Source organism: Papio anubis, chromosome 7 (genome assembly GCF_008728515.1).
Source record: "Papio anubis isolate 15944 chromosome 7, Panubis1.0, whole genome shotgun sequence".
Taxonomy (NCBI): domain Eukaryota; kingdom Metazoa; phylum Chordata; class Mammalia; order Primates; family Cercopithecidae; genus Papio; species Papio anubis.
In genome coordinates, this window is record NC_044982.1 from 46,397,842 (window position 1) to 46,425,165 (window position 27,324).

A 27,324-nucleotide genomic window follows, 5' to 3' on the forward strand; every position below is an offset into this window, starting at 1 on the left:
AACTGATTCACGACTCCTACCCTATCATTAGGTCATGAACAGAAATAACTACTCACTGCGTATCAAGAGGCATTAAATTAACTCTTTACAAGAGCAGCTGGAACAGACAATCTGCAGGTGATAATACATAAAAATTCAAGGATTTTCCAGAAAAACAAATTAGAAGTTGTTGTATAAAATCTTAAATACGTGTCAATTATATTAGGAAAAGTATTGAGTTTATAAAAGTCAGCTTGACAGTCATGACTTAAAATATCTTTGACATTTTTATATACATGCATATGAACATATAAAAGTATTTTATGGTTTAAAAAATGTACATAAAATGCTACCACACTGTATACTTTTTAAATTTAGTTTTTCTCTTTTATTAATGAAATTCGCCCACATCTATGGCAAACAGCTAAAATTTATTATAACTGCTGTCGAAAATACACTGTATCAATTTAATTGAATTTGAGTATTCATTTCCTCATTGATAAACTTTTCAGATGTTTCCAACTTTTCACTATAATAAGTAATGTTGCAGAAATTATCTTTGTGCAAGTCTGCTTGTACAACATGTGGTTCAGAACAGTGTTAACATACCAGAACCGACTGCTATTCTTCAAAAGGTCTGCTTATATGGTTGGTCCTTGCCTGGCATCTGGGAACCCCCTACCTGGTAAGAGTCTCCCATTGTGTCTACCTGTACAAACAATACAGTATATACTGAACACCTGCTCTCCTTTTGGGATTCTGGAGTATTGGTATGTGCTAGGCAGAGAGTGCCTGCAGGACCAGCCTGCAATAAAAGCCCTGGGCATTGAGTCTCAAATGAGCTTCTCTGGCAGTCAACACACACTTGTTGCCAGGGAATTAAGCACATTCTGTGTGACTCTGTGCAACTCCTGGACACTTGCACCCAGTCTCTTTTACTCCTTGTGATTTTTCCCTTTGAGGATTTTGCTCTGCATCCTTTTGCTGTAATAAATCTTAGCTGTGAGTTCTAGTGAACCGTCAAACCTGGAGTAGTCTTGAGGACCCCCAAAACACATGTACTAGAATTTCCCTAGAACTGGGATCACTAAATCATGGAATCAGAAATGGAATCCCTCAGCCACGGGATATGTACATCTTTATTACAGACTACCATTTAACTCTTCAAAGTGGTTGTAAAAATTTACATTTCCTTCCAGAAAAGTCTGAAAGTTCTTATTCCCCATGCCCTAGCCAATAGTTGGTAGTGTCAAATTGTTTACATTTTTGCCACTCTGATGTATGTGAAATATTATCTCATTGCTTTTTTCCCCACCAGAAAATACTGTATAATACACTTCTTGGTTGAATATAATTGGTTTGATAATAAAGTATAATTTTTATCTAATTACTATTTCTGATGGGAGTTTAACCTCACAGGTGTTTTAAAAAGTAGAATAGCATTCCATAATGAAAATTAATTAGCACTGGATAAAAGTATTATAAGTATAGACTATTTTCTGTAAGAAAAATGACTATTCATAAAACATTTGTACTACAAAGATAAAATATTTTTCTTCTCATAAATCATCTCACATAATAATTAGAAAAGTTCAACCCCAAGTAAGCATTTTATTAAAACTCTAATCTTAAATTGCTACTCTGACTAGAATGAGTTTGTCAGAAAGTTATCTGTCATTTTAAAAACAAGTTTCAGGGGTTAAAGCACAAGGTAGGAGATGACACACTAGTGTCATCAATTTTATACCTTATCTAAAACCAACCTTGAGAAGTACAATACAGTTAAAATTTATAGTTAGTGTTTGACAAAAGCATTAAAACTCATAAAATTAGTTTACTGTCATCAAAAACCTATTTTCTTGCTAATAACTGCATAGCATTTCATTTTGGGAGGCTACCTTACCTACTGATCACTGACCAAAGTTTTTGTTATCCTGTCCAGTTATCTTGTCAGACTGCTTTAAAGTCTCTATAACTTGTAAAGTATGAATAAAATTCCCTCTGCTCCTCAAGCGGATATTATGTAAAGCTAGTTTTCACTAAACTTTATGAATGTATGCTATTGCATCTACTTGACATGAACTCATTATAAATTCATGGAAATCCTGGGGGAAAGGTGTTTCCATGTTTCAATGATGCAATTGTAATCTGAATTTATTCAAGAAAATGTATTTAAAAAATTATCAAATCACTTTAATAAAAATTTCCCCAAGTATTTTTATTTTGTAACTTAATTAGGATGAAAACAAGGAGCAGGAGATAAACTTCTAATTTCATATTTAGTCCTTCTGCCTACACATCAAATTGTTACAGTTGCTATGCTATCTTATGGTTGGATAAAACTACACATCAAATTGTTATGGTTGCTATGCTATCTTATGGTTGGATAAAACTACACACCAAATTTTTATGGTTGCTATGCTATCTTATGGTTAGATAAAAAGATTGTTTCCTGTTTGTTATTTTTTTGTCCTTTAAATACATCAGTAAGAAATTCTTGAGCACAACTCATTTACTTACCTAAACTTCCAGCTGCCATTGCAGTCTGCAGCACGGCAGTCAACCTGGGCACCATTTGGTAGTAGTACACTGTATCTGCACACACACAGGCTGTGGTGCCCGCTGCTCCTGGCCAACTCTGAATAGGTCGGGGAAACCCCACCAAGAACACAGGAAGGGTGAAAAGGGGGAGTAAGGGAGAAGAGAGTAGTGTAGAAAAAACTATGATGACCAACACGAATGGAGAAAAGATAATGTTGAGTATACATAAAGTGGCAGTTGTTTTTCGACGTTGTTTTTTCTCTGTCCATGATGTCAAAAGTACAGTCACGGCAAACTGCAATTTAGAGATGAACCGAATCAAACGATCACGTATGATACCAACCTGTAGAAACGTAAAAATTATTTTTATCTATCCTTAAAGATTTTTCATGAATTTTCAAGACCATATAAGAAAGACTATACAGTAATTTTATTATTGCCCCAATATTTTTGAAGAAATAGATCTTATTCTTTGATTCTTTGTTAATTTTCTCCAACCTCACAATTAATAAACAAGACTACATTTTAAAGTTTGGACTTTCTTAAAAAAAAAAAAAAAAAACAGTAACAGTAAAAAGAGCTGACAGTGTACTAACTATGTTTTAAGGTTGAACCACTGTAGGCCACAAATTAGATAATGCAGAAATTGACAAGTTCCTAGAAAGACACAAATTACTAAAACTGGCTCAAGAAGAAATAAAAAATCTGAATAACCTACAAAAAGTAAAGATATTGAATAATTTAAAAACTACCCACAGAGAGAAGCTGAGGCTCAGATGGCTTCAATACAAAATATTACATACCACAAAACATTTCAGATACATATTGAATACTACAGAACACTTACGAATAATCAATACCTATCCTTCACCACCTTCTACCAGAAAATAGAAGAGTATGGAACATGTCCTAACTCATTTCAGGGAATCAGTACTACCCTGACACATAAACCAGGCAATGATATCACAAGGAAAGAAATCTAGATAAACACATCCCTCCTCCCTCCTTAGCCTCCCAAAGTGCTGGGATTAAAGGTGTGATCCACCACGTCCAGCTAGACAAGCATATGTTCTAAGAAATGTGTTTTGCAGTATCTTGAAGTATTAAACATGGAGTTCCTATATGACCAGGAATTCCAATCTTAGGTACATATACCCAAGATAAATGAAAACATATGCTCACAAATAATGAGATTCGTCATTGAGTGAATATTATACAGCGTATATACACAAACCTAGGTGATATAGCCTACTACATACCTAGGCTATATGGTATAACCTATTGCTCATAGACTACAAACCTGTACTAAATGTTACAGTACTGAATACCGTAGGCAACTGTAACACAATGGTAAGTATTTGTGTATCTAAACATTGAAATTGTACAGTAAAAATACATTATAAAAGATAAAAAATGGTACACTTGAATAGGGCACTTACTATGAATGGGGCTTGCAGCACTAGAAGTTGCTCTAAGTTAGTGAGTGAGTGGTGAATGAATGTGAAGTCCTAGGTCATTACTATACACTACTGTAGATTTTAAAAACATTGTACTCTTAGGTTACTCTAAATTTATTTTTAAAATATTTTTGATTCTTCAATAATAAATTAACCTCAGCTTACCATAACTTTATTTTATAAACTTTTTTACTTTTTGACTCTTTTGTAATGACACTTAGCTTAAAACACATTGTACAGCTACTCAACATTTTTTCTTTATATCCCTATTCTGTAAGCTTTTTTCTATTTCAAAATTTTTAACTTTTAAAACTTTTTTGTCAAAAATGAAGATACAAAAACACACATCAGTCTAGGCCTACAGAGGGTCAGATCATTAATATCACTGTCTTCCACCTCCACATCTTGTTCCACTGGAAAGTCTTCATGGGCAATAACATACATAGAACTGTCATCTCCTGTGATAACAATGACTTCTTCTGGAATACCTCCTGAAGGACCTGTCTGAGGCTGTTTCACAGTCAACTTTTTTTTTTTTTTTTTTTAATACATAGGAATATACTCTAAAATAATGATAAAAAGCACACTAAATACATAAATTGTAGTTGCTTATTGTCAAGTATTACACGCTGTACACAACTGTATATGCTATACTTTTATATGACTGGCAGCCTAGTAGGTTTGTTTAAACCAGCATCACCACAAACATGTGAGTAATGAGCTATCCTACAAGGGCTATGCCACTAGGTGATAGGAATTTTTCATCTCGCCGGGCGCGGTGGCTCACGCCTGTAATCCCAGCACTTTGGGAGGCCGAGGCGGGCGGATCACAAGGTCAGGAGATCGAGACCACGGTGAAACCCCGTTTCTACTAAAAATACAAAAAATTAGCCGGGCGCGGTGGCGGGCGCCTGTAGTCCCAGCTACTCAGGAGGCTGAGGCAGGAGAATGGCGTGAACCCGGGAGGCGGAGCTTGCAGTGAGCCGAGATTGTGCCACTGCACTCCAGCGTGGGCAACAGAGCGAGACTCCGACTCAAAAAAAAAAAAAAAGGAATTTTTCATCTCCATTATAATCTTATCAAACCACCGTTGTATACGTGGTCTGTCATTGACCAAAACGTCCTTATGCAGTGCATGACTGCACTGATACATGCTATAACATGAATGAACCTTGAAAACATAAAAGTGAAAGAAGCCAGATGCAAAAGATCACATGCTGCAGAATTCCATTCACGGGAAATATCTAAAATATGCAAATCCATAAAGACAGAAAGTAGATTAGTAGATTCTGGGAGTAGGCGAGATGGAGAGGGGAGATGGGAAATAACAGTTGAGGTTTCTTTTTGGGATGTTGAAAATGTTCTAAAATTAGATTGCAGCGATGACTACAAAACTGTATATACACCACTAAATGGATAAATATTACAGTATGTAAAAGATACTTCAGTAAAGCTGTTAAAAGACACATTTACCAGTAAGAGTCTGATTCCTGTATCCAGGTTTCTGTTCCACCATATGTCTGTACTGGAGATCAAATGTACTGTTGATACAATGACTGTCTCCAATAAAGCATTTTCTGTATTCTGCCATACCTGCAGTATACAAATTATTCATTTTTATCAGGTAGAATTAGATAATCTAAGCAAACTATTAAACAAAATTACAATAAAACTTAGCAATAGGAAAATACTATTAAACACATATTAGGATTACCATTCTAAAGGCTCTTGTGAATCCAATAGAGACAGACACTGACTGGAGCCCTTGTAAGGAACTGTCCAATGAGAGAAATGCCATCATAGCAAAAGGTGATACTAAAACAAAACAAAGAGAAATTTAATTAAGGCAAAACAGCTCCTTCTACCATATTTTATTTTGGCAAATATACATTTTTTCTGAGCACATTTAAGCAATGAACTAAAAAAGCTAATAAACAAAAAACCAAAACATAAAAGAACACTTGTATGTGGTATAATACCACACAAATATGGGAATTCAGTAACATTTTTGAATACTTCCAGGATATGATTTGTAACACAAGGTTAATAGACTTTATTTTCCTACCTAAAGTTAGCAAAATCCGTCTGACAATACCAATCTTCATGAGCCTAGTTTGCTTCTCAAAGAATACAGTCACAGTTTGCACATCCTTCGGATAAAAAGGATTTCGGAAAATTCCAATGATATACACGCTTTGAATTTCTCTAAGTATCCACAGTATTATAAGTAATATCATCAAACCATAGCCCACAATAGCCTGGGAACTGCTCTTAGAAATCTGTGAGAAGCCAGCAAAGTGATGAAGCAAACCAGTTTCTAAAAGAGCGAAGACTAATATAATGATGTAGAAAAGGCATTCCTTCCATGAAAAATGTTTTTCTGGACCACTGGGTAAATTCTTAGATTTGGTTCCAATTTTGTGACCCACATCACTTAAGTTCAGACTCAGCAAGAAACCAAATCCAGTCATGAAAAGAACCACACCAACAGTGCTTGGAATGAAATATGATGTTATAGCTGTTCCAGCAGACATGATGAACATTACTAATAACCTGTAGAGAAAAAAAAGAAAAAAAGATTTACTTGAAAAGAAAAATGTTCTTTAAGAATAAGTTACATATAACATCAATATTTAAAAATAAATACCGTAGGTGGGTTGACATAGATGAGCCTCCAAGGCCAAACTCTAAAATCTGCTCCATTGCCCATAAGAAAAGTGCATCGGGTGGGGGCAGAATCCCAAGTGCCCACAGAAAGGGTAAGAATACAAACAAGATGTGTAAAATCTGATTCATTTGTTCTAGAGCTGGCATATTTACCATAAACCTATAAAAAAAGAACATTTAAATCACACAAAATATATAGAAGAGGATCTTTTAAGGAAAAGCAAAGCAACACAGAATAACAACACACTCCCTTCCAAAAAAAAAAAAAAAAAAAAAACCACACACACACGCTACACACATAGTCTTAGTCCCAACTTTTAAATGATCAATACATACAAATTGTGACAAGTGTCCTTCTACATCAGCAACTACCCCTACACAATTGTGTACAAGCTTAGCATTTAGAGAATATGTGAACTCAAATGTGTAAAGGAGGAGGAAGTAATTAAAAGCCATCATTGAGTAGTAAGTAAATTGAATACAGGAATTTGTAAAACTGAACAACTGAGGCCAGAGCATAAACATTTCTCCCCTAAATGTCTAAACTACTACATTGGCTGAAATTCTACCAATGATTCTTCAGAGTTTTAAAATTTTATAATTTAAAATTTCAAGTAACTTTGGAAAGTCAAAGCCTTACTCACATTCATACATTAGCAGCTAAAAAAAAAAAAGGGGAAAGCTCTTCTCTTCCTCTTTGTCTTGTACTGTCCTGCTCCCAGAATTTAACATTGGAATGGTTAATATCAGAAATGAGCAACTCAGGTTATGACTGTATCTCTGCAGGTTAACCTAACAACTTAACTAGCATTTACAGCACTGTTCCATTTTGCATAAGCAGTGGTATGAATTTGAGAACACAAACTTACACATTACAATCTCCTCATAAAGGAGTGACTACCTCTACCTTAAGTGGAAAAACTCAAACTTGGCACAGCACTTAACAGTTAAATGTACCATCATCAAACTGCTTCAAATAATTTAATTTTAAAGCACAGGACTATACATATTATCAATATATTATGAATTTTTAAAAAAATAACGCTAATCAAACACTGTGTCCAGAGACCAATAAGGTCAGAGTACTTCTGGGGTTCCAAAGATAACTTTCAAAAGACAACAAAATCTCAAAACTTACGGCATAATTGTACTTGAATACCCGAACTACTGGGAATCCAAGTTGAGGAGAAAGACAATTTCTGGGGCCGGGCGCAGTGGCTCACACCTGTAATCCCAGCACTTTGGGAGGCCAAGGTGGGTGGATCACCTGAGGTCAGGAGTTCGAGACCAGCCTGGCCAACATGGCGAAACCCCATCTCTACTAAAAATACAAAAATTAGCTGGGAGTGGTGGTGGGCGCCTGTAATCCCAGCTACTTGGGAGGCTGAGGCAGGAGAATTGCTTGAACCCAGGAGGCAGAGGTTCCAGTCAACCGAGATCACACAATTGCACTTCAGCCTGGGCAACAAGAGCAAAACTCCGTCTCAAAAAAAAAATAATAATAACAATAAAGAAAGACAATTTCTGAAATAATTATCCACTTAAGCATATGCTGACAATCCCAAAGCAAATGTACAGCAACTATGGATATAATATAGTAATGGCATTGTATGTTTGCTCACACAGATGTCAGGACTATGCCAACTAATATGCTCTGCCTCATAATGTATGCCCTTCAAATTTTTATAAGCAGAGAATTAATGAACACAAGATTAACAATGTGATACTAAATTAGAGGACAATACTTTTTTATAAAATAAAATTCATTTCATTCTGAGTAGAAACCATTCAAGTAACAACAAAATCAAGAAAATCAAACCATACATACATAGTAAGCCACAGGAAGGTCAAGGAAAACATGGAGATTGGTACAGTCTTTTTATTTTTTCCCCAAGACAACACCCCTCTATCAAGAATAGGATAATTTGTGTAAAAAGAACGTGCGCTCATGAAACCTTTTATCAAAACTAGATTCTACCCCTAAATCTCTTTTGGTCCTTTAACAATAAGCAATGGCAAAGTAAAGTATTTATATTCAAGGATAACATAATTGAAGTAATCAAACATTGTGATTATTTTCCTGTATATAGGACTTAGCTCCAAATGGATCATTATTGTGGTTAATTCTTTGATATGGAAAAACATTTAAATTATAATATTTCTGATAATGTAATAAAAATGTTCTAGGGTAAAAAAAATCTCAGCCCTTAAGATGACAACTTAGTTTGGAACCTAACAGCTATAAAAATGTTTCAAATTCTGCACACTCACTAAGATCCACATGTCAAGAAAAAAGATGTTTTCTACAGTGGCTAAGATGATGTACATGTGTATCATTCATTCAAACAATTCCCGAGTGTCTGAGCTAAGCACTGGAGATATAATGTTTTTGATAAAAATTAAAATGCACAGAAAAAGTCATTTAAAAGTATTATTACACAACTGTACTAGGTAAAGAATGGGGAAGGAAAAGATTACCACGTTGTGGGGTTCACCTCTTCCGCTTCCTTTCGTATCTTCTGAAATAAAACTAAGAAACAATTTACCTGTCAACTGGCCAAATTTGAAGAGTCCATGCATTTCATACATCATTTGGCTGCAGTATCACACCTATTGTCTAGAGATGATCTCAATTCTATTATTTTCTGAATCAAAAGTGAAACCGGAGGTAATTTTTCTGGATAAAATAGTCATTTTCTTCTCTAAAAATAGATGTGGGGACTGGCTTTGTCTTTTTAGTTACAGTTAAAAACCAAATAACTCTTTGTAATTATCAAATCTTAAACATTAAAACTGTGTATTAAATCCAACAAGATTTTAGTAAAAAACCTTTTATGTACTTTTAGAAATGAGTAATGCAGAATGTCAGGAAAACTAAATTAAAAGATTCTTTTTTAAAATTAAAGAACTTAGGACATCATTTTGAATCCAAAGATTACATCAGGCATTCAATTTCTGATCTCAGAAATGGGATACGGAGACAGTAACTCAGTAATTTGTATTCTGAAAATAACCACCTTGTAAATTTTAAATATTTTAAAGGCAATCATGTATACACACACACTTAAATTCAATTTTACTAACTTTCCAAAACAAGTATTTAACTGGAATATATTTTATAGTCAGTAAATGGTGGTGGTATTAAGAAACCAATTATAAATGGATTTCCTGTTTATTAATCCTCCCCTTACAGTTTTGGTTAGGTGAAGAATTACATGGGCATTACACCGCCCTCTGGTTCATAAATGCAGTGTAACTAGAAGAGATTAAAAGTTCAGAAATTGGCCGGGCGCGGTGGCTCACGCCTATAATCCCAGCACTTTAGGAGGCCGAGATGGGCGGATCACGAGGTCAGGAGATCGAGACCATCCTGGCTAATACGGTGAAACCCCGTCTCCACTAAAAATACAAAAAATTAGCCGGGCGCGGTGGCGGGCGTCTGTAGTCCCAGCTACTCGGGAGGCTGAGGCAGGAGAATGGCGTGAACCCCGGAGGCGGAGCTTGCAGTGAGCCGAGATCGCGCCACTGCACTCCAGCCTGGGCGACAGAGCGAGACTCCATCTCAAAAAAAAAAAAAAAAAAAGTTAAGAAATTGCAAACAGACACCCAAGAAGAGGTCAGTTTCAGTGCCCAAACTGACTTAATATTTTAAAATGCCTTGTCTTAATCAGCTTGGGCTGCCATAGCAAAATACCACAGACTGAGTGGCTTAAACAACAGAAATTTATTTTCTAACAGTTCTGGGGGCTACAAGTACAAGATCAGGCTGCCAGTATAGTCAGGTTCTGGTGAGGACTCTCTTCCTGGCTTACACATGGCTGCCTTTTTGCTGTGTCTTTATGTGGCAAAAAGAGAGACACCAAGCTCTTTGGTGTCTCTCCTAAGGGCACTATCCTATCAGACTAGGGTCTCACCTTCATAAACTACCTCCCAGAGGCCCATCTCCAGATACCATCACATTGGGGGTTACGGCTTCAACGTAAACATTTTTGAGGGAACACAATTAGTCTATAACATTCCATCCCTGGCCCCTCAAAACTCATGTCCTTTTCAAATGCAAAATACGTTCATTCCATCCCCATATCCCCCAAAGTCTTCACTCATTCTAGCATTAACTCCGATGGCTAAAGTCCAAAGTCTCATCTAAATCAGATATGGATGAGACCTACGTACAATCCATCCTGAAGCAAAATTCCTCTCCAGCTGTGAACCTGTGAAACCAGATGAGTTATGTGCTTCCAAAATCTAAGGGTAGGGCAGGTATAGAAGAGACATCCCCACTCCAATAGGAGAAACAGGAAAAAAAGGGTGATGATCCCAAGAAAGTCAAAACCTAGCAAGGCAAATTCCAATAGATCTAAGAGCTTGAGAATAATTCTGTTTGGTTCCATACTCTGCCATCCAGGCCACTGGGGTGGCAGGTCACTGCCACTGCTCTAGGTGAGGGTACTGCTTCTGTGGCTCTGAAGTTCAGTACTGCTCCCAAGGCTTTGGGTAGAGGCTATCTGACTTGTTGAAACTGAGGTGGTAGCCCTCAAGACCCTTAAATCACCTTTGGCATCATTTTCTCCTTTTCTAGAAGAATACTGCACGTTTGTAGCTGAACAGTTCTATCATTACATCCTGTCAAATCGAAGAAGTTTGACTGTCGGCCTTCATTACTTCCTGTCTCCAACCACTTAAATTCAAACTGGCAGTGTTCCTACTCATATAATGCCAAAAGCTCTTTACTGAGTGACAGTCCAGCCCCACACTTTTGGTGTTCTCTTCAGAATATGCTTTCTCATGTTTTACAATGTGGATAATCCAGGCTGAAAATTTTCCAAATCTTCAAGTTCTGGTTCCTTTTCTTGCTTAACAATCCCTTCTTCAATTCATCTCTCTCCTTTCACATTTTACTAGAAACCGTCAGGAGAAGCCAACTGCTCCTTTCAACACTGCTTTGAACTCTCCTTACGTAGGTATCCAACTTCATGGCTCTAAAGTTCTACCTTCCACAAAACACTAGGACACAGTTCAGCTAAGTTCTTTGATACTTTGTAACAAGGACTGCCTTTCCTCTGGGTTCAGGGGACTTCAGACTTCATCAGAATCACCCTTCATGTCCATATTTCTAGCATGCATATCAAAACTCTTCCAGCCTTGGCTGGGCGTGATGGCTCAAGCCTGTAATCCCAGAACTTGGGAGGCCGAGGCGAGTGGATCACTTGAGGTCAGGAGTTTGGGACCAGCCTGGCCAACATGGCGAAACCCTGTCTCTACTAAAAATATGAAAATTAGCCAGGTGTGGTGGCGCATAAACGCAGCTGTTCAGGAGGCTCAGGGAGGAGAATCACTTGAAGCCAGGAGGCGGAGGTTGCAGTGAGCTGAGATTCTGCCACTGCACCCCAGCCTGGGCGATGCAGCAAAGACTCCATTTCAAACAAAACAAAACAAAACAAAGAAACAAAAAAATCTCTTTCAGCCTCTACCCATTACCAACAGTTACAAAGCCATTTCCACATCTTTAGGTATTTGTTACAACGGCATCCCACTTCTTAGTAGCAAAATCTTAATCAGCACAGGCTGCCATAACAAAATGCCATAGGCTGAGTAGCTTAAAGAACAGAAATTTATTTTCTCACAGTTCTGAAGGCTGGAAGTCCAAGATCAGGCTGCCAGTATGATCAGGTTTTGGTGAGAGCTCTCTTCTTTGGCTTGCAGGTGGCCACCTTCTTGCTGTGTCCTTAGATGGCACAGAGAGGGAAAGATCAAGCTCTCTGGTACCTCCTCTCACAAGGGGACTAGTCCCATCATACCAGGGACCCACCTTCATGACCTAATTACCTCCCAAAGGCCCCATCTCCAAATACTATCACATTGGGGTTTAAGACTGTAATATATGAATTCTGGAGAGGCACAAATATTCACACCGTAACATGCCTGAACATATCTACCTGGACACTAACCTAAGAAAAGAAAGCTGCAATCTATAGAGACAGAGAAAGAAAAGTCAAACTTGAAAAGGCAAGTAAAAGGGGTTATCAAACAATTTTGTGAACAATCATGTTTGTTAAAAAAACTATTTCTACTTTTCTTCTGTAACAAGTTGGTTTTTAAAAAATCAATATTACTTCTACTATTGTTGCTATCACAAAATTAGAAATAAATTTTCTATTTGTCTTAAAGTCACTCAATTTTTATATAATACTTATGTGTATAAATTCTAAATTCTTCCTTTCCCCCCCACAGGAAAGTTCCATCTCCTTACACAGGTTTCAGCCAGGCTATCCTAAAAACTCAAAGCTCCTTATTTAAAGTGAAACACAAAATTGAAAAGTTCCTTATCTCAAAAAGGGTTTTTTAAAAAACTCTTTAATAAATTTCAACTATTGCTTTAGTATGTTTTACAGAGATTAATCCTGAAAGAATAATTATCAAAATAACCTGTCATCCAATGGTTTATTTTTAATCCATGGATTCATTTTTTTGTAACACTAAAAGGAGAGCTCTCTTACTCTGTATACTTAAAAACAAAGCAAGTTACAAAGTATTTGGTAGGTTTTTACCTGTGTGCCAGATCCACAGAAACAAAGAAAAAAATATAAAGAGGTCTCATAAGAGGAGTAATTTCATAAGTATCCTGTGTTTGGAAAGTTGCAGTCTCTGTAGCTGTGTTTACAATTAATGAATATTCTCCTATACATAATGTCATCCATCCAAAGAAGAATAGTAGAGCAGTGCCTCCCGTACTGCCATACAGCAAGGTTATTCTATTTGGGAGCAGATACCATGTTCCAAGACCACACGCTAATCCAGCAAGAACAGAATGAAAAACTGTATTGACTACATATTTCTTGCCAGGAATGAGAAATTTGACAGTCTCAGCACCAGCACAACTTGTAAATTCATGTTCATCCTCCTCTGCTAAGATATCCGTGGCTAATATTCTTTCTACTGTTGCTGATTTGTTTCTGGCGTATAAACTTGTGAACTGGATGACAAATGCAGTAAAAAGCATTAATCCACCTGAAAGTGCTGCTGTGTAATAGTCTTTCAGGATGCCTAACTGGTACAAAAGTGTTCCGACTCCGCCCCAAACCCATGGCATTAGAAAAAGAATAATTTGATTAACATATATGTAAGGAGGGGCACAATAGCCTAATTTGAATCGAGGGCCTCCAAGGACAGTCTGTGGAAAGCGCTTCAGAAAGAAGTCCTGCTTGTAATCATTCAGTAGAGGCACATCTGGACTCATCCTCACTCGGGATTATTCTGAAAGTCACATGCTTTTCTGTAACACAGCAGTTTCTAAAAAATAAAAATTAAAAAAAAGTCACTGTTTGAAAATGTCATACTTAAAACCTGTGAGGAAAAACCTCACACTACTATTTTATCTCCTTACTTCCTTCAAGGGTAGGATTTATAACTGTACTTCTCAGACCCCTTCCTGACACATAGTTGACAGTGTTTTATAGCAACTTAGTGTTAGTTTGTTTATAACATATTATAAACAAAATAAATATGCTCAGTTATTTTATTTTTTGAAAGAGGGTATCACTCTGTCACCCAAGCTGGAGAGTACTGTTGTGATCACAGCTCACTGCAGCCTCCCAAGCTCAAGTGATTCTCCCACATTAGCCTCCTGAGTAGCTGGGACTATAGGCACATGCACCTATGCCTGGCTAACTTTTTATTTTTTGTAGAGATGGGGTTTTGCCATGGTAGCCACCAGGCTGGTCTTGAGTATCTGGGCTCAAGTGATCCTCCTGCCTCGCCTACCAAAGTGCTGGGATTACAGGCATGAGCCATTGTGCTCAGCCTTATTTCTTTTTTAAAAAAAATCATATTCTTTATTCATTTATAACCTAATATTTGGAATTAGACTTTAACTCACATATTTAAATTCTGAGGTCAATGGAAAGTCCAAAATGTCAATACTTTCAACTCAAATCAATTTAGGCTACTTTTATTCAATAGCCATAAAATCTAAGTATCAAATAACATAAGTTATCTTCAGTTCAACTTTTCCTTAATCTTTGCAGCTTATTCTGAAAAACAGTTACCCTACACAAAACCAGCTAGCAAAGTATTACTTTGGTGGATCATGTTAGGCTAGAAAGGAAAAATTAAATTTAAAGCTATCTTAAAATAGCCTTTCTTTCAGTCAGTTTAAACATAATCTTTCCTCTAGTCAGTTCTACCTAACCAGTATCAATTCTGGAGAGAAATTTGGGGCAGCATGAAAAGTTTGGGGGGTCACCTTTAAGAATTAGTACCTTAGATCACCTCTTTGTTATACCGCTATGGAGTTTTAAAAATTGTAAACATCTATCTTCTTACATCTTCCAGTCATTGGTCTTAGTTCTGCATAGAATGAATCACAGCTTTTAACTCACAGGACAGCCCTGCAAGTACAGCTGGCCCTCTGTGTCTGTGGGTTCTGCATCCATGGATTCAACCAACCACAGACAAAATAGGAAAATAACTGTATCTGTACTGAACATGTACAGATTTTTTTCCCATTATTATTCCCTAAATAATAAAGTACAGCTATTTATATAGCATTTATATAGTATTAGGTATTCTAAGTAATCTAAAAATGATTTAAAGTACAGGGAGGAAGTGCATAGGTTATATGCATATACGATACCATTTTATATCAGAGACTTGAACATCCTTGGATTCTGGTATCTGAGAGAGGTCCTGGAACCCATCCTTCACAGATACCAAGGGATGACTATACTCACAAAATAACAGAACTACAGGGCCAAATCGAACGTTAGTGGTCTACTGGTCAATCTTAGGGAATGGAAAGAGTGCCTCCTTCCCCTTTGTACGAGCTTGTCTCGTACGCTCAGTGTACAATATTCCACTTTGTCTTATAGAAGCCAATGGGTAAGGAGGGTCACACTCCTGTGGGAGGGGATAAACATTCTGACATAAGTTATCTATGGAACATGCCATCAGACAGGAAAATGAACTTGGATGGATGGCCTGGATTTTGAAGAATGTGGATGTGCCTGAAATTTCCCCAAGGAGTTAGGTGAAAGTTGGCCCTTCTGGCTCTACTGAGATAACTCGGAAACAAGGTAGAGTGGCTTCCTGGGAAAGTAAAGATACTTTATAAACCAGATTATCTATCGGCATGTTAGTATTTCTGGGTCTTTTGTAAAGTTTTGTTTAAATGTTTTCATCCATTTGATGAAATAATCTGTGATCATATTCCAAACAGTGCAATATCTGAAGCGTTATTATTATGGAAACATGGAAAGATGCCCATGATATACTGAAAAGTAAAATAAACACACTACTGATACCATTTGTATCCAAAAAAGAGTACACACATCTATATATATAGATTGCTGTATATGGCTTGCATATATATAAAAAGTTTCAGAAGGAATATTAACTAAGCTGTGTGTCTTTTATATGTAACATTTAACATCTCTTCAAATTACCAAATGTCCTCCAGAACTCTCAACCTCACACCCTGTATATACGTTCTGTGTTTTTCTTCCTGGGTACCACTGAGCTCATACTCTCTCCTTTGCCTAGGATGATGTCCTCTCCTCCCTTCCCTAATTCGTAACGTTAAACAACTTTTAAGACATTTCTGAAAATTTTGCAGAGCAGTTTGGTGTAGCTGAGTATCTCTTCTCTCTGTATACCAAAACCACCGCTTGTTCTACATACTACAAGTTGGACATCACAAATCTGAATATCCAAAATCCTCCAAAAGTTGAAACTTTTTAAGTGCCAACATGATGCTCAAAGGAGATGCTTAACGGGGCATTTCTGATTTTTGGATTTGGGATGCATAATTGGTATAATGTAAACATTCCAAAATCTGGGGGGGGGGTGGGAAACTCAAATCCAAAACACTTCTGGTCTCAAGGATTTTGGATAAAGGATACTCAACCTTGTAACATGTATGAGTATACGGCATTCTTGGAGTAACTTCTTGTATTGTTCACCTCTTTACATTTTATCTTTTCAGGTTTATTTATTTTCTCTACCAATATGTTATTGGGCATAGGGGCTGATACGGTTTGGCGGTTCCCCCACCCAAATCTCATCTTGACTTGTAGCTCCCATAATTCCCATGTGTTGTGGGAGGGACCCTGTGGGAGGTAACTGAATCATGGGAGTGGTTTCCTCCATACTGTTCTTATGGTAGTGAATAAGTCTCACAAGATGTGATGGTTTTATAAGGGGAAACCCCTTTCACTCAGTTCTTATTTTCTTTTTTTTGTTGTTGTTGAGACGGAGTCTTGCTCTGTCGCCCAGGCTGGAGTACAGTGGCCGGATCTCAGCTCACTGCAAGCTCCGCCTCCCGGGTTTACGCCATTCTCCTGCCTCAGTCTCCCAAGTAGCTGGGACTACGGGCGCCCGCCACCTCGCCTGGCTAGTTTTTTCTATTTTTTTTTTTTTAGTAGAGACGGGGTTTCACTCAGCCAGGATGGTCTCGATCTCCTGACCTCTGTGATCCACCCGTCTCCACCTCCCAAAGTGCTGGGATTACAGGCTTGAGCCACCACGCCCGGCCTCAGTTCTTATTTTCTCTCTTGTCTGCTGCCACGTAAGACATGCCTTTCACCTTCCACCATGATCGTGAGGCCTTCTCAGCCATGAGAAATTGTGAGTACATTAAACCTCTTTTTCTTTATAAATAACCCAGTCTCGGGTATGTCTTTATCAGCAGTGTGAAAACAGATAAATACAGAGGCCACATCTTGAGATTCTTGATTCCCCATCTTTAGCAAAATACCTTTCCAGGGAGAAGCATGTAATACTTTAATGACACAGCCTAAATAAGACAATTAAAGTTGGAAAATATGTCATATTGCTGTCTTAAAAGGAAGCTGGGAGTATTTCCCATTTTCTTTCTTTTTTTTTTTTTTTTGAGATGGAGTCTTGCTCTGTCACCCAGGCTGGAATGCAGTGGTGTGATCTAAGAACACTGCAACCTCTACCTCCCGGGTTCAAGCAATTCTCCTGCCTCAGCCTCCTGAGTAGCTTGGATTACAGGTGTGTGCCACCACACTTGGCTAATTTTTATATTTTTAGTAGAGATGGGATTTCACCGTGTTGGTCAGGCTGGTCTCGAACTCCTGACCTCATGATCTCCGCCTACTGGGATTACAGGCGTGAGCCACCGCGCCTGGCCGTATTTACCATTTTCAAAAACTTGCAGCATATCCTACTCTACTCAAAATAGTAAGCCTATAAACTGTTTATTCAGTTTTAAAATGTTTGGAAAGTATCTTATTTTTTATGGAGCAAATAATACTATCTATTCATAGTATTACTGGTTCAGGGAAGATTCTGGCTAGATCAATATACCACATAGCGACACAGGAGCAGGATGAGCCTGAGGGAGAAATATGGCTGGGTTTCTCCTGTGAAGGAAATGACTGGAGAATTTTAAGATGTCAGAAGTCCAATTTTAATTTGCTTCCTGTCCCATACTATGCTTTAACCTGCATCATCAGGAAAGGAAGAACTAGTTCATACTGAGAAAGAAGGGCAGACATAGAACAGTAGGCATAAGAGGCAAAATAAAGTGGGAGAAATCAAGAATTGAGTGAGACCAGACCAAGAAGTACAAAGAGAATGTATGTTCCCTCAAGAAGCCTAAGAAACATGGGAGAGGACACTGAGTGTGGTGATTTGAGTGAACAATTTTTAAAAGGCTGAAAGATACAGGATCATGTGTCCCACAGAATATATGCTGAAAAGGGGTCTGTAGTCAAAGCAGTTTGAAAAATTATACACTATACTGTCATCTTGAAGAGTCATAATGGATATTAGCAGATTAAAGATTTTGAGATCTTTGATATTAAAAAACACTTCTGCAAGTCTGCTTAAAATGTGTCATTTGAGTTTTCCAAATTCATTTGACCTTGGAACCCACTTTTTCCATGATATCTAATAACAGATCACGTAACTGATGTTTTATCGAAACTACTTTAACACTGGCCTGGGATTCCACAGGATCTTAAAGATTGAGCCAAACCGAGAACTGAAAGGGTATGCCAGTTAAGGAGGAATGTCATGAACAGAGGTACACAAGCAAAAAACTATCAGGGAAATTTGACAGGCAGCAAGCATATCAGACCTAAAGACTGATTTAAAGTATGGGTGTTTCTATTTTCTTTTTAAGGATAAAAGAGGATTACATGATGGATACTAACAACTCATTAAGGAAGTATGAAGACAAAAATTATGATTCACTGGTACCCGTTGACATTTAATTTTAATTACAGATCCTGGAACATTTAAAAATATTGAAGAATTTGAAAATACTTTATTTATAGGGGACAACAGTTTCATTTATATAGAGAAATCTTCTAAATGCTAACCTGAATTACTAGCATAGAAAACAAACTCACAATAACTAAAATGTACTCCCCCAGTGAGAATTTGGCACGTAGTTCTGAAAGACAAATAATTCCCAGAAGAACTGACGCATTGGTATGGATGCCACCTCTACAATATTCAAATTAAAAACGGCTCAAGACTTAGGAAAAAAAACAAAACTATGAAAAGAGAACTGAAGGGATAAAGATGACATTGCAACATTGATTTAAGCCATAGGCTTTCTTCATATACTACTATGAAAGTGGACCAACAAAATAGCCACAGTAATGTTGCTTTATTTGGGAGTTGTATTTCTTATGCATTACTCAGAAGAATAAGAAACAGAGATCAATTTGGCAATGTACTGAGAGGAATTCTTAGTTACCAAAACTGTATGTAACTCAGACATATATAATACCACGCTAAAAATCTGTTAAACACACACACAAAAAAGTGGCCACATTTTTGGATTAAATATATATTTCTCTAAGTTCAACAAAAAAATTTTGAGAAGTTGTAGTGATTGATTTTTGTTTAGTAAAGTTTTTTTAAATCTATCATTTTATTGATTGGTTGATTTCATTTATTGAATCCCTCTTTCTTCCTGTTTGTTAGGATTTTGATTTTTTATTGTGGTAGGAACACTAACATGAGATCTACTGTTAAACATTTAAGTGTACAATACAGTGTTGTCAGCGACAGGCAAAACATTGTAGAGCAGATCTCTAGAACTTGTTCATTTTGCATAATTAAAACTTCATACCTGTTTAATAGCAACTCCCCATTTTCCCTCCCCCAATTCTCTGCCAATCACCATTCTACTCACTGATTTGGAGTTTGTCTATTTTAGATACCTCACATAAGTGGAACGTAGTAGTTGTCCTTCTGTCACTGGCTTCACTTATCATAATGCCTTCAAGGTTCATCTGTTGTTACATATGGCATGGTTTCCTTCTTTTTTTAAGGCTGAATAATATTCCATCGTCTGTCTATACCACATTTTCTTTAACCATTTATCTGTTGATGGACATTTAAGTTGAATAATGCTGCAATGAACATGCGAGGGCAAGTATCACTTTTATCTTGATTTCAATTACTTTGTATAAATACCCAAAAGCAAAATTGCTAGATTTTTTTTTTTTTTTTTAAAGAAACCTCCATACTGTTTTGGCATAGTGGCTGCACAATTTTGCATTCCCACCCAGCATACAAGGGTTCCAATTCCTCCACATCCTCACCAACACTCATCTTTTGTCTTTTTGATAGCAGTCATCATAACAGGTGAGGTGATAGTAAGGAGTACTTCTGCACTGAGGCACTTGTCTTAACTATATTTTTGTTGTACTTTCAGGAGACTATCTTCTAACAGATGTGTAGAAATTTATCAAATCTTTGTTCACTTTAACTTCTAAGAGCTCTTCTTTAATCTCTGAGTGTTCCTTTTTATGAAATTGTTGATGAAAAAAAGTCGAACTATATAGAATATTTTAAGAGATTTATTCTGAGCCAAATATGAGTGACCATAGCCCAGACACAACCCTCAGGAGGTCCTCAAAACATGTGCCCAAGGTGGTTGGGGTACAGCTTAGTTATATATATTTTAGAGAGACATAAGACATCAAATACATTTAAGAAATACATTGGTCTGGTTTAGAAAGGCGGGACAACTCAAAGCAGGGGCTTCCAGACTATAGGTAAATTTAAACATTTTCTGGTTGACAATAGGATGAGTTTATCTGAAGACCCGGAATCAACAGAAAGGAAATGTTCAGGTTAAGATAAAGGACTGTGGAGACTAAGTTTTATTGTGCAGAGGAAGCTCTCAGCAGACTTCAGACAGCAGGTGGTAAAATGTTTCTTATCAGACTTAAAAGGGTGCCTGGCTCTTAGCTGATTATCTCTTGGAACTGGACAAGAAGGAAGGAAAACAAAGGGGAAAGGGGAAAAATCCTCATTAAAGAATGTGGATTTTTCCCACAAGAGACTTTGCAGGGCAATTTCAAGGTATGGCAAGGAAATATATTTTTGGGTAAAACATTTTGATTTTCTTCCTTATTATGCCAGAGTCAGATTGGAAAGTAAGTCAAGATATATAGGGTTAAATAAAACCCATCTGATGAGAATTTATGATTTGTAGGGCATCACTCTCTAGGCCCCTTAGACAGGAATTTGGGCAAGATTTAAGAAATCAGAGCTGAGTCCTCAAAATCCTATCATTGTTTCATGAATATGGTTTAAGAATATTAATTATGGAGGGCACGGTGGCTCAAGCCTGTAATCTCAGCACTTTGAGAGGCTGAGGCAGGCAGATCACCTGAGATCAGGAGTTCAAGACCAGTCTGGCCAACGTGGCCAAACCCCATTTCTACTAAAAATACAAAGGTTAGCCAGGCGTGGTGGTGGGTGCCTGTAATTCCAGCTACTTGGGAGGCTGAGGCGGGAGAATCACTTGAACTCAGGAGGTGGAGGTTGTAGTGAGCCAAAATGGCGAGACTACACTCCAGCCTGGGCAACAAGAGTGAAACTCCATCTCAAAAATTTAAAAAAAAAATTAATTACATGTATGTATATATGTTTGGGCGTGTGTGTGTGTGTGTGTGTGTAGATAAATGCTATTTTTTTTGTTTGTAAATTGGCTCTTCATGTCCTTTGCCTATTTTTCTATTGAAGTGATCATTTTTGAACATTTTTCTTATGAACTTGGAAGAACTTTTCATATATGAAGGGCATTAACTCTTTGACATGACGGTTTTTTTTCCTATGTTACCTTGTCCTTTTCTTTCCTTTTCTTTTTTGAGACAGTCTCAGTCTGTTGCCCAGGCTGGAGTGCAGTAACACGATCTTGGCTCACTGCAACCTCCGCCTCCTAGGTTCAAGAGATTCTCATGCCTCAGCCTCCCAAGTAGCCGGGACTAAAGGCATGAGCCACTACCCCCAGCTATTTTTTTTTTCCCAGTAGAGATGGTGTTTCACTATATTGGCCAGGCTGGTCTCAAACTCCTAACCTCAAGAGATCCGCCTGCCTCAGCCTCCCAAAGTGCTGGAATTAGGGATTACAGGCATGAGCCACTGCACCTGACCATTACCTTTTTCTTAAAGCACTGTTAGAAGATGCTAGAAAAGATTAAATATTTAAATTTTGATAGTTATTAATTATAGGCCAAATGTATTACTCTTCCTTCTATGAAGAAACAGCTAAAAGATAAATTATTACTTCCCACAATTTAAACTTCTAGTTACAAACTTTTGAGTACCTACAAGGTGCTCAGTGATAATACTGCTCTCTCTAACCCAAAGGTTACAATCCAGTAAGTATCATTTTCCCTTCAAATAATTGTTGTTGGTAGAAGCAATTCTGGAAGTCTTTCCATTTTCATTATTAAGCAAGAAACATAAAGTTAATTTATAAATAACCTAAATTAAACAAACTCAAACTTGTCAAGAAAAACTAATTTCTGCTTGTTTAAAAATTAGACAAATTTTCAATAATAAATACAATGTATTCATCCATGTTCCTAAAAAATATTTTACAAAATCTGCAAGGAAATATACTAAAGTTTTACATTTCCAAGCATTACCACATTTTGTAATTCGAAAAACAGAAAACTTTATACCTGGCAAAGAAAACAAACTGGCCTATACACCTAAGTACTCAAAAGCATGATATGAAAGAACTTAATTTTCAGTTGCTCTGGATAAAAATCACTTGCTACTACTAGCGCAATTCTAAAAAGTATGCACGTATGAAGTCTGTCTGACAGCCAAGTGCTATCTGTTGAGGGTACCAGTAGGAATCCAGAGATGCAAAGATAGCTACCATTATAATCCTGAAAATACTCTATGGAATCTTAACTGAATGCTATTCCATGGATAAACAGCTAAATTCTGGAGTCTTTTGAAATACTTTTTTTTTTAGAGATGGAGTTTCACTCTTGTTGCCCAGGCTGGAGTGCAACGGCATGATCTCAGCTCACTGCAACCTCTGCCTCTCGGGTTCAAGTGAATTCTCCTGCCTCAGCCTCCAGAGTAGCTGGGATTACAGGTATGGACCACCAGGCTCAGCTAATTTTGTATTTTTAGCAGAGACAGGGTTTCACCATGTTGACCAGGCTGGTCTTGAACTCCTGACCTCAGGCGATCTACCCGCCTTGTCCTCCCCAAGTGCTGGGAATACAGGCATGAGCCACCGCACCCGGCGAAAGACTTTGGTGTTTAAACCGAAACATACATTTCATGCTTTGGTTTACAAGTTATATGGTAAGCACCCTCCTCCCCAACCAGTGAAAGGAAAGTCTACCCAAGTACTAGAAAAGACTGACTGAAAAGGAACAAGCACATTAACATCTCTTTGGATCTATAAAATGGTATTCAAATTCAAGACTTTTGGAGGAACTTTTGGAGCGTTTTTGAATAAGAGTGTTCTATAAGATCACAGTGTAAGTTAAAGAGGAAAGAAAAACAAAAAGTGGCTCAACAGTCAAAGACAGGTTTGTTTTGGAGAATAAACCTGAGAGAGGCTTCTGGCCAATTTCAGTCAGGAAAGCTCTCTCTTACAGACTAGGAATATTTATTGGTGACAGAGCTTATTACAGGCTTGGAATGTTTCTACATCGGGGAGAAGCTTATGACAGTGTTGGAATGTCTCTGGTCGGAGGGGAGGTTATCTTGGGGCTGACATCTCTCCAGCCAGAGGGAAGGTCATGTCGGGGCTGGCATGTCTCTGGTCCAGGAGGGGTTTGGAATGTTTCTGGTCAGAGATGTTATGTATGATTTATGGTCATGCTGACCTTAGCTATAAGGCTAATGCCCTTTGGATTTTGGTGGATTTTGATCAAGGTGAAACTTAAAATGTTGGTCTTCGTCCAAGATGGCGATGCTCCTGCTCTGTCAATCCAGACCCTGTAGTTATAAAAAGGATGAGGGGCGGTGTGTTCTTTCTGGCTACTTCCTGTTGACAAGGGGATAGACAGTTTCTGAGTCTTGCATTGACTGCAGAAGTAACACCATCTGTAGATGTTCTTGGGTAGTTGTCTGTGAAATGGCCATGATTCTGTCAGTTAAAAATCTTTGAAAAAGGTTAACTAGGCAGGGTAAGAACATTAGTCCTAGGCATATGAGGAGAGGGCCCAGGAATGGGGTGACCCATGCTATGATTCTGCTCCCAAACAAAGAATCTATTTGGTTGTTTTGGTATTCCCTTAGCTTTTTAGCCCTTTCTTTAAGTTTTTCAGCAGAGTCTCTTACTAGGCCTGATTGGTTGAGATAGAAACAACATTCCCTACCTAATGAGAGGCAGAGGCACATGTTTGGAAAGGCCCATGTATTATTTTTTGTTAGTAACCGTTATTCCTTCTATGAGGATAATAATTAAGCAAAATGCTACAGCAATTGAGATTCCCTGTCAGATATTCCACCCTGAGGGTGCTACAGTATATAGTCCTACTGCAAACAGTACAGTGAGTAAAGCAATTCCCACAAGGGTGGCGTAGTAAATAATTTCCATCATATTTAAGACGTTCCTTTGGGCTGTCAGGGGTTGCTTCCTCAGCTTTCCAGGCTTTGACTCCAGTGTGATGTATCCAGGAGTTGATTCCTGTAAAAGATACTGTCTCAATTACCCTGGTTCCGTAGACTCACTAGACATGGGGGTGAAGGATTCCGGGCACCCTCAGCTATTAGTTGTCAGTGCCCAGCAGTGAAGAGATTTCTTCCTGTGATGGTTGGGGGGCTTAGAGGCAGCGCCTGATAAAACATCTAGTTTTCAGTTCATAGGGCTTTAAGAAAGCACAACTTATTTAGAAACTTGTAGCCAGAAAAATTAGAATTTAATTTAAACTGTAGAAAATAATAAAAATTGAAAAACATTAGGCAAGACTAGAATTTAACAACAGGTGTGCTACAGTTTTTGAAACATAATTTTCTCTCTCCAGTTTCCCATTTATTAAAAGCCAAGTCATGGCAGGACTGGCTTGCTTTATTATACTTGGCTTAATTATTTGGATACAGTACAGCAAGAACAATTATTTGTTACACAGGACTTTTTTTTTGAGGTGGAATCTCGCTCTGTTGCCCAGGCTAGAGTACAGTGGCACCATCTCAGCTCACTGCAAACTCCGCCTCCTGGGTTCACGCCATTTTCCTGCCTCAGCCTCCTGAGTAGCTGGGACCACAGGCACCTGCCAGCACGCCTGGCAAATTTTTTGGATTTTTAGTAGACACGGGGTTTCACTGTGTTAGCAAGGATGGTCTTGATCTCCTGACCTCGTGATCTGCCCGCCTCAGCCACCTGTAAGTGCTGGGATTACAGGTGTGAGACACTGCGCCCGGCCAACACAGGCCTTTTAAATTGGTATTGATTTATCTGGCTCACCGCTTCATTTGGCCAACTCAGCCAAAATGCTTTGTGCTGGGGGCAAATAAATCACACCAAGGACCTATGTCCAAACAGTACAAGAGATATGGGGTAGATACCTGGAAAACGATGTGACCACACTATCATATTACAAGACATTGAATGGCATGCCACCCATTGGGTGCCAACGACCAGGTATTTATTGGCTAGCTCCAAATGGGACATATTGGCTATGTGGCACTAACTTATGGCCGTGGTTACCTCCAGAGTGGTTAGGACAATGTTCCCTAGGTTATGCTTGGGCACAAGGATGAGTAATTCAGACCCTGCCAAAACCAGCAAACCTTTTTCATTTACAATCTTGTTGGACACATTTGGTATTTCAATGGTATGACCACTTAGCTTGAATCTTTGTACCACAGATAGGTATTGAAGATGTTATATGGCATATAGAGGCTTTAATGAATTACACCCAAAAGGTCCTGAATGATTGCTGCATGAGTATCTCCTCGCTAAACAAGGAAGTCATGCTTATGAGGAAAGTTGTGCTGCAAAACTGTATGGCTTTAGATAGACTTACGGCAGCACAAGGGAGGACCTGCGCCATCATAAAAACGGAATGTTGCGTTTATACTCCAGATGAATTGAAGAACATAACCTGACTTATGACTGATATGAAAACCCAGAAAACCCAGATACCTGTTAGATCCAAAACCCTCGTTAATCAACTGGTTGAGTGGTGGGTTTGGATCCTGGGGAACTTGGTGGCAGAAGCGTATTGCTTATATTAGTAATATTAATTTGTGTTGTGTCCTGTTTCTACTTACAGTGTTGTTATGGGATATGCCTGTAAATATGTCAACTGAAAGGGCTAGGGTAATGATTCCCTAGAAAATTGCTCTAATTGAGAAGGCAGTAATATAGCCTGACCCAGCTTCCAGGTGTGATTTCCTTTTGTTGCTATAAATCTGGCCTACATATTTTTTCTTTTTTTCCCTTTCCTTTTTTACTTCCTTCCTCTCCCTGTTGTTTTTAATCTTCATGGGGCATGACTTCCTAGGAATGAGCCTTCCTAGAGACTGGGGACCTGAACTGCTAGGAATAAACCATCCTAGCAGTAAGAAAGCAGCTTGAAAAAGGGAGGAAAAACCAACCTGAGGCCAGGAACTCGTATTCCTTTTAAAATGCTTTTTCCAAAAGATTTTACAGAAAAAAGAAGGGAAATGTGAAAGGAAATTAAATTTTGGGACCCCAAACTCATTTAGCCAAAGGGAAGAAGTCAAGCTGGGAACTGGGTCATGCAAATCTGTCTCCCCCTTTGGTTTCTAAACAGGATGGCTACAAGATGGAAAGCTACACACTTCCCCTGTATTTTGCCCACAAGGAAATTCCCAGTGAGCTAAAATTTCATCATGGCAATGCCAATTGATAGCTTACAGGTGCAGTACCCCGGCCCACCAGACGTAAATGCATATCTGATTGTTTCCCACCCCATTTTGTCTGTTATCTTACGTAAAATGCAGATTCCCCCCATTTTTTCCTCTGCCCCTTTTATGTCATCTTATGTAAAAAATGCAGATTCACTGAGCCAGACAAAGGCATAAACGACTATTTGCCCCTACCTACCTCTTACATGACAATTGTGTACTTCTCAATATCCTGCCCTTTCCCCTTTAAATTTGGACACCTCAAAATCATCTTCAGAGAAAGGCATAGACTTGTCTCCCGGGCACGTCCTTAACTTTGGCAAATAAATCCAAAATGATTGAGACTTGTCCCATCATTTTTCTTGACACCCACTACAAATTCAATTGGGTTGAAACACTTTTCTTTTAAAATCAAGTATCAGGTGAAAGTCTGCTACTCACATGAATTACCAGAAAGAAATTAATTAACTTTACAAAAAAAACTGAGAACTAGTGATATTAAGTGACTTAACCAAGATACAACGTCAGTCAGTGGCAGAATGAGTTTTTAAATCATACC

General features: G+C 38.0%; 1 protein-coding gene across 10 annotated transcripts in view; it reads right to left on the bottom strand.

Annotated features, from left to right (window-relative positions):
• Window positions 1-27,324, bottom strand: part of PCNX4 (pecanex 4) — a 54,002-nt gene that overhangs the window by 23,783 nt on the left and 2,895 nt on the right. For 5 of the 10 annotated variants that reach the window (XR_004185393.1, XR_002523645.2, XM_031669134.1 and 2 more), the window contains exons 2-8: window positions 19,841-20,003; window positions 13,193-13,934; window positions 6,625-6,804; window positions 6,043-6,530; window positions 5,692-5,792; window positions 5,451-5,570; window positions 2,500-2,863 (exon numbers count right to left, since the gene is read on the bottom strand). Coding sequence is in view for 8 of the 10 variants with exons in the window: in XM_031669134.1 (XP_031524994.1) it covers window positions 2,500-2,863; window positions 5,451-5,570; window positions 5,692-5,792; window positions 6,043-6,530; window positions 6,625-6,804; window positions 13,193-13,881 (1,942 nt within the window). In the remaining 2 variants the exon portion in view is untranslated. Of the gene's footprint in view, window positions 1-2,499; window positions 2,864-5,450; window positions 5,571-5,691; window positions 5,793-6,042; window positions 6,531-6,624; window positions 6,805-12,268; window positions 12,865-13,192; window positions 13,935-19,840; window positions 20,004-27,324 lie in introns of those variants that run through there. The other 5 variants (XM_017961220.3, XM_017961216.3, XM_017961221.3 and 2 more) reach the window with 5 other exon arrangements.